This window comes from Calliphora vicina, chromosome 4 (assembly GCF_958450345.1).
Source record: "Calliphora vicina chromosome 4, idCalVici1.1, whole genome shotgun sequence".
NCBI classification, from domain to species: Eukaryota; Metazoa; Arthropoda; class Insecta; order Diptera; family Calliphoridae; genus Calliphora; species Calliphora vicina.
In genome coordinates this window covers 7,826,225-7,833,945 of record NC_088783.1, presented here as the reverse complement: position 1 = coordinate 7,833,945, position 7,721 = coordinate 7,826,225, and the positions used below count along the sequence as shown (strand labels likewise).

At 34.1% G+C, this 7,721-nt stretch overlaps 1 protein-coding gene across 1 annotated transcript in view; it reads right to left on the bottom strand.

The window, feature by feature from the left end:
- Positions 1–3,706: 3,706 nt before the first annotated feature.
- LOC135957917 (uncharacterized) overlaps positions 3,707–7,721 on the bottom strand; it is a 76,110-nt gene continuing 72,095 nt past the window's right edge. Inside the window, exon 6 of the mRNA XM_065508759.1 lies at positions 3,707–5,510. Coding sequence (XP_065364831.1) covers positions 3,707–5,510 — 1,804 coding nt within the window. The remainder of the gene's footprint in view (positions 5,511–7,721) is intronic.

Here is a 7,721-nt window from a genome sequence, read left to right as displayed (position 1 = left end):
TTCACTGACTGGACTTCAGAGCCTTTGGAAGAGGATCCCAATTTAGAATGAAAAATCATCTATCTAATAGCCTATACTCAATTGGAACAATTTCCGGATTTATAAGTTTTTTTTCCTTAAGGAGCAGTGTTACTTCCGTACAGATTGATTTTGAATGATTCGATTATATCCATTGATTTTTCGATACTAGCCAGAGAAAACCCACTAGAATTGCGATTTAAATAATCTCCCCAACTAAAAATGCTTTAGCTACGTTTCCGCATACACCGTAATCGGCACCGAAAACGAAATTCCATACATTTGCACCGAAAAAAAGTTCGTTTCAGAAATCGGCAACGAAAATTGGGAACGAAACTGCACCGATCTGTAACGAAAAACCTGTCATTTAGGGTCGGAACGACAACAACTTCAAGTAGGTTGTTTTCGGTGCTGTAGGAACGAAATTATTTTAATTATTTTTTTATTTTAAATTTAAGGAAAATCAAAATGAATAAAAAAAATATTTTTTTTTAATGGAAGAGGAAAAAATAATAGATTTTGTCAAAAATTATGAAATTCTATTTAATGTGCGACATCCAATTATGCCCCAACGCACCCAACTGAAACGAAAACAATTCAGAAACGAGACGGTGACGAACACCAATGGTGTATGCGGAAACTCAGCCAGAGGAATCCGACGGCAGAGTCATTGAAAATTCGAACTCCCATATCCATACCGTACGAACATTTGAATTATGTCATATTCCATACGTAATGACCCTTCAAATATTAAACAATTTCGTTATAATCTTAACCGAAGTTTGTTTTAACATCGACTCGCAATTAATGGAAAACGATTTATTGTATATGTAAATATTGTAACAGAGCCATTTATCAATTTCTCTTTTATGATGTATAATTGATTGAGTAAGACGAGGTGACAAGATAAGGATGCGGGGGAATAGGGCACTAGATCAGGGAAATTTTATTTGAAGTTAACATTCGGTTAAATTAGAGGAAAAAATAATTTTAAGGGTCCTCCAATATGGACATCGAAACTTTAACTATTGATAGCGACCATATTGCTGAATTGACTGTCATTTATTCCGCATGTTTTGCCAAATCACCATGGACGGATATAGCGGTCAATAACACGTTCAAATTATAAAATTATTTGTTCTATATGGCAGAGCTGTAAATGAATCATTCTTTTTTGATTTTAATTCATTATGAATTAGCTAAATTTTGAATTAATTCATTGAATTGAAGAAATGAATTTAATGAAATTTGAATCAATTCAAACGAATTAGGCAGAAATGAATTTCAATTCATTTCCAATTCAAATGAATTTGTAAAAATGAGTTGCAATTCATTTACAATTCATTTGAATTGAATTGATTTTGAATTAATTCAAATGAATTAGAAAAAAGAATTAGCAATTCAAATGAATGATTCAAAAATGAGTTGCAATCAATCAAATTCAAGAGCAGATCTCTAGGGGGAATGAAAGATTTCTCCTACCAAAATGAAAATATCCAGTACAAAAATTGAAAAGCCTTGTCCTGTATACGCGCCTGATCAATGAAAACATATTGTTTGGAGTTTATTTCTTCAAGAAGAACTGATTTTCATTTTGAAATACACTGAACGACAAAACATATTTAATATTCACGAAGCAATTAATAATTTTTGATATTTTTTGACCCACGACCACCCAACAATAAACTTTTTGCTAATATTTATATTATATTTATTTCAAAAAAATAAAACTATCTTCCAAAAATAATCAAAAATCAGGAAAAATAACAATGTATGTCGTTCAAAACACAATTGAGTTTCATAAATAAGGCTAATTAGATTTAATTAGAATGCATCATTCATCTTAAACAACAATAGCTTTTCAAAATTATCATCTGAAAGAAATCCACGTTTAGAATAGAGGCGTACGAAAATAATCTTTCAACACCAGCTGACGATGGTAACGGCGCATTATATTTAAAGGAAGACTTTTTAACCGTCGATTAATTATACTGCATACTTAATGACATTGAAGAATCTGCTAAATATGCTGCGAATTTCGCTTCGGAGTTGGAAATGAATTGCTAATTTTTTTTCTAATTCGTTTGAATTAATTCAAAATCAATTCAATTCAAATGAATTGTAAATGAATTGAATTAATTCAAAATCAATTCAATTCATTTGAATTGGAAACGAATTGCAATTCATTTTTACCAAATTCATTTGAATTAATTCAAAATCAATTCAATTCATTTGAATTGGAAACGAATTGCAATTCATTTTTACCAAATTCATTTGAATTGACTCAAATTACATTCAATTCATTTTTTTGTGTGAATGATTCGCGAATTAATTCAAAAATGAGTGATTCATTTACAGCTCTGCTATATGGACAACGTTTACCGCGCTTCGTTTACCACGCTTTTACACGACAAGGCTCATTTCGGGATGAATGGGTACGTCAATAAACAAAATTGTCCACATGAGATCCAAGAGCGTCCAATGCATGGCGAAAAAGTCACTGTTTGTTGTGGAATTTAGGCTATCGGTCCATATTTCTTTGAGAAAAACGTTGGCCAGGCCATCACAGTCAACGGCGAGCGCTATAGGTCGGTGATTATCAACTCCTTTTAACCTGAATTGGATAAAATTGACACCAAAAACATATGGTTTCAACAGAACGGCGCTACATGCCATATAGCTCATGCCACATTTGATATTCTGCACTAGAGTTTTTAGGGCTTGGTCATCTCATGTGGAGGTGATGTGAACTGTCCACTGAGATCGTGCGATTTGACACCGTTAGAACTTTGGGTTTTTCTTAAGTCGCAGGTGCGAATAAGCCACAAATCACAGCAATCCTCAAAGCCAATATAATCCAGACCATCGGTAAACATCAGACTGATGGAAAATTTGATTTTTCGGATGCCGCGTAGTATGTTAGCAACGAATAAAAGATTTCGATATATCACACACACATTGCTTTATTTAAATTTAAAGATAGGAAGCGCTTAATGAAACATCCAGGAATATTAAAGAATAATAGCTGAATGGCTTGAAATATGGGCACCCTATATGTGCCACACGAAATCTACACAGAACAGCAGTCATTTTGAATCAATAAATATTAAATTTTCACTGTGGAAAGTGAAACCCTATTCTAAGTTTCCTCTTAATCATTAGGGCCATATTGATCTTCCTGAACGCTGCAAAAACACATGCAGCTTCTTCCCTACATTTTCCTATCTAATTATCAATGTTTAAATAACAAGAATGCATTCAAATTCTTTAAAGCCTGTCACTATTGCTCTTAATAGTCATCAATCAACCCTCGCTTATTACTCTACAACTCAATTTTAAGAACTTTTTAAAAAAAATTTTATTATTACCAAGGAACCAGATAAAAATAACTTTTGTATTAATTGCACTACTTTCCCGAACTCACTTTAAAGCACTTCTCTTTACTTACGTTGCATTATTTACTTACCAACTAAAATTAACATACAAAAGTTATTTATTTTCTAGATTCTCTTAAAATCATTATTAAATATTTAGATTTGATCCTTAACTAATTAGATATATCAAATTTTAATTTACTTAAATACTTAGTTTCTTATAAAAAAAAATTCCTCTAAATGTTTCAATTACTTAACTTAGCTAAGCATCCCTTAAGTTATATAACCCATTTAATCTAATACCTGTGCTTCCCTTACAAATCGGCCAAAAAATTCTCCCTAAAGTCCAGTTCCGGATGAGCCGAATGCGTTGAACTATGGCCATAATCACGCGATTTCATAGAACTTCGGGCCGAAGAAGAAAATGAAGACGTTCTACCACTGCCGCTGCGTCTTACCACCCGATTCTCAATCACAGACATTTTCGTTAGGGGTTGCGTTGGATCCAATTCACCGAAAGCACCAGCTATTAAATCGTTGCTATTCAACGAATTGAAACTGTCCCGTTTCGACATGCGATGATTGTGATGATGATGTGAGTTTGTAGATCCAGGATTGTGATGTGCGGAGGTTTTGCGACTTAAACGGCGTGAGTACTGGTATTGGACAGCACTGCTGACCGCTGGCGCCGACGATGGTAAGATGGCAGTGGTATCACCGGGTGTGTAACTGTCAAAGAAATCGGAGGGCACCTCTTCGTCAATACTACTTCTTTGGGGGGATTTAGAAGAGTGTATGGGTTCCTTGTCGTAGGGTAAACTTAGGGAAGCATCATCCTCATTGAGATGTGAGTTTAAACTATAGGTATCTGTTGTCCTTAACGGATCCGTAGAGGTGGGCACCTTGGCCGACAATGATGTTATGGAAGTATTGTTTGAAATTTCATATGAATAGGGATCCATTTTAGGTTTCGGAGATTTTTGACAGATTTTCTCTATGTCCGGCAATCTACGGCGTTCTCCATCACGTCTCTTCATCGATTCGTTGTGTTTCTCTCTCTGCAATAACTCTTGCATGTCCAAGCTGGATCTTTCACGCTCTAACAAATCCATTATTTCCATTTCACGTGCCAACGTACTAGAAGAATCCATGCGAGAAAATGAGCTGCATTCATCGAAAGACATGTCGCGGGTACGCATACCTCCACTGGAATACAAACTCATGCCATTCGGCTTCTTTTCGTAGTAGGGAGGTAAACCGGTGCTGCTGCCATTGCTAGAGGCCTGCACAATCATGCCACTCACTATGGATGAATCCTCACCATCTCCAAAATTGCTAATGTCGCCATCGTCCAGCAGGCTGCTGTTGCCATTGCAGTACGTAGATGATGTTAAATTGGAGCAAGAACGATTATCCAACGATTCTAAAGTTAATTTGCGTTGACCTCCTCCCAAGCATGATGGCCGGCCAATAGCAGTATCTACAGAATGCATACGTCTTTGGGCTGAGGATTTAGTTTTGCCATCGGATATAATATTAATGCGTACATCACTTTGGTGTTGAGTGGGCTTTGAATTTGTACCTCCAGCTCCACCTCCACCACCTGGTCCTCCTCCCAGACTACCAGTAGAATTTTTGTTACGTTTGTATTTCTTGGCATCGTGTACATTGTCATTAGTCACACTAGTTACAGAATCATTACGCTTGGACATTTTGCCACCATCTTTGCCATGTCTGGGAGGTGGTACTCTTGCAACACCGCCACTGCCACCTTCTTTACACATTGAGTGATGCTGGTATTTGCCATGTTTATTATTTTCCACTCTAGCAGCCATTGTATCACTGCCAACACCTCCTGCTATGTCTGTACCAGCACCTCCACCACCGCTGCCACTCATATAACCATCACCATTTAGTATGATGGATGTCGCTTGTGTTGTATTTGTATTTTCATCTTTTTCTATTGAATCCTCCCTAGAACTGGGTGTATCAATGCCGCCAGTTCCTGCACCGCCTCTTCGGCCATCATTGCAACCTTTTGTATGTTTCATATTGGATTTATTAGACAAACGTTTTGAGGATAAACGAAAGTAGCCACGAAGACGTTCCTGTTCCTCTCTGTGTAGCAAGAGGGAGTAGTTGTATTGTTTTTAATCATCCAGTTGATGTGACACCAGAAGCAGCATATTTGAAAGATATTGAGTAAGAGAAAGAAACAGACAAAGTTTTATAAAGAATTTTTTATAAATGACTAAAGGCAGTTTGTAAAAATAAGTAGAATAAAATGAATATTTAAAGCAGCAACTCAATATGATGCTACTTTATACAAACTCTTATAATTTGCCTGCAGGAGGTGTTAAGACAAGAGTTTAATGAAAATTCAAAACAGTGATATTAAAGTCATTAGTTTTATAAAAAAAATCGATTTTTGTTTCTTCCCTATTGAAATTACATTGCTTATTGTTGAGTAAAATAAAAAATCAGTTGGCATATTTTAATTTATAATTTAATAAATAAATTAAATCATATTTTTGTTGCTATTCTTACCCACTGTTTTTTTTAAAACCAAACAACACAATTAATATATTTTATCACGCTGTTCAACAATTTTTTCGTTTTTCTTTTCCCTGGTTTTTGTTTTTTAATAGAAACTGACACCACAATGGTCAACCAAACTAAATTCCCTGGCACTTTCATTTCTTGTTTGTGTTTTTTTTTTTGAGGTTTCATTCACAACTAATTTACATTTTGTGTAGAGATTCATTGTTGCCTTTCAAGGACTTGTCGACTGTGTTCCAGTTTTCATTATTGCAGAATTTTAAAGTAAGAGTCCCACACTTTCTACATATTTTCTTATTCCACAAAAATATACATTATTCCATAAACAATATAAATAGGTTTTTTGAAGTCCCTTTACAAAATCCCACATTCTCCGATTTTGTCAAAAGTCATTGGTACAAAACCAGCAGGTTAATCAATAATAACATTAGAATGGGGGGCATTTCCCTACTATTGAAATCCAGCTGTTTTTTCTTGTAAATAGCTATTCACCAGTCATGCTGATGTTTTGAGGCAAAAGTGTCGTAATTCAAAGAACACAAATCCGAGTAATATAGCTTTTGGGTTTGGTTAGACATCCCATACCAATAAAATACCGATAACTTATTGGATACATTCCGATATTTGTGGATTTTCAATACCAAACTCCTTAGGATAATCATATACATACATATATTTATAGCTATTACCATGTATAATTGTAATTTCTACATTTTTCATTTGCGACCCCACAAAGTATATATTATTATGGATCGTTTTAAATAGCGATATAGTCGATATAGCCATGTCCGCCTGTCCTCCTGTCCGTCCGTATGTTGAAATCAACTTTCCGTAGCCCCCAAATAACCAACATACACTCTTCATACATCAATATACCTGCTATGGACCGAGTTCGTTTGATATTTAAAATCGAGAAAATCGGATCACAAATGGCTCGGATATATTGAAAGGACAACTTTGATTTTTTACCAATTTTTTATCTATATCTGAATTGCTATAAAATTTGAGGTAGATGTAGGCAAGGAGTAGTCGAGTTAACGTTATTTTAAAATGGACCGTACAAATGCTACATTGGCGCATTTTTTAATCTGACTAAGTCAGATTGTTGTTAAATAAAATATTAAGAAAATTTATAAAAAAAAATTTATTATGAAAAAGTGCAATATTTTGAAGAATATAGTTTTAAAGTGCCATAGTTTTGCATCTAATTAAGATATTGACTTATAAGGCCAAAAGTTAACAAATCAAAATCAAACATATTTGGATTAAATTGTTCCTAATATTTGCAATAATATTAAAATTTTTATACAAATTATAGTTTTAGAAACTCAATTAATTAAAAAAATCGTCATTTATTAACAAAACTCGCAATTTATCATTCCAATAACAAAGTGGAAAAAAACTTGTCAAAAGGTCAAAGCGAATCCCAAAACAATTTTCCTCATAGAGTCCACATTTCCTTTGCGGCTGGGAAAATTCTTTGGGGATAAATAGGGAATACATCAAGGTTTCCAAAATTGCTTTACGTTTTCTGATTCCAGCTTTGGGATTGTAGAACATGTGGACCAAATTTGAAATTTTGATAAAAAATAGGTCAAATTTCGAAGGTCGTAGTTCTGATGTATTAGAAAACTAGGATATGGTTTTTATACCAGAATATTCTACGTAAAAATACCTTACAGAAAACATAAAATTGTTATATATTCTTAAAGAAAGTTTGTTTTTTTAATAAAAAAAAAAGAGTTAAGTCACCTTTTCGCACAAAAAAAA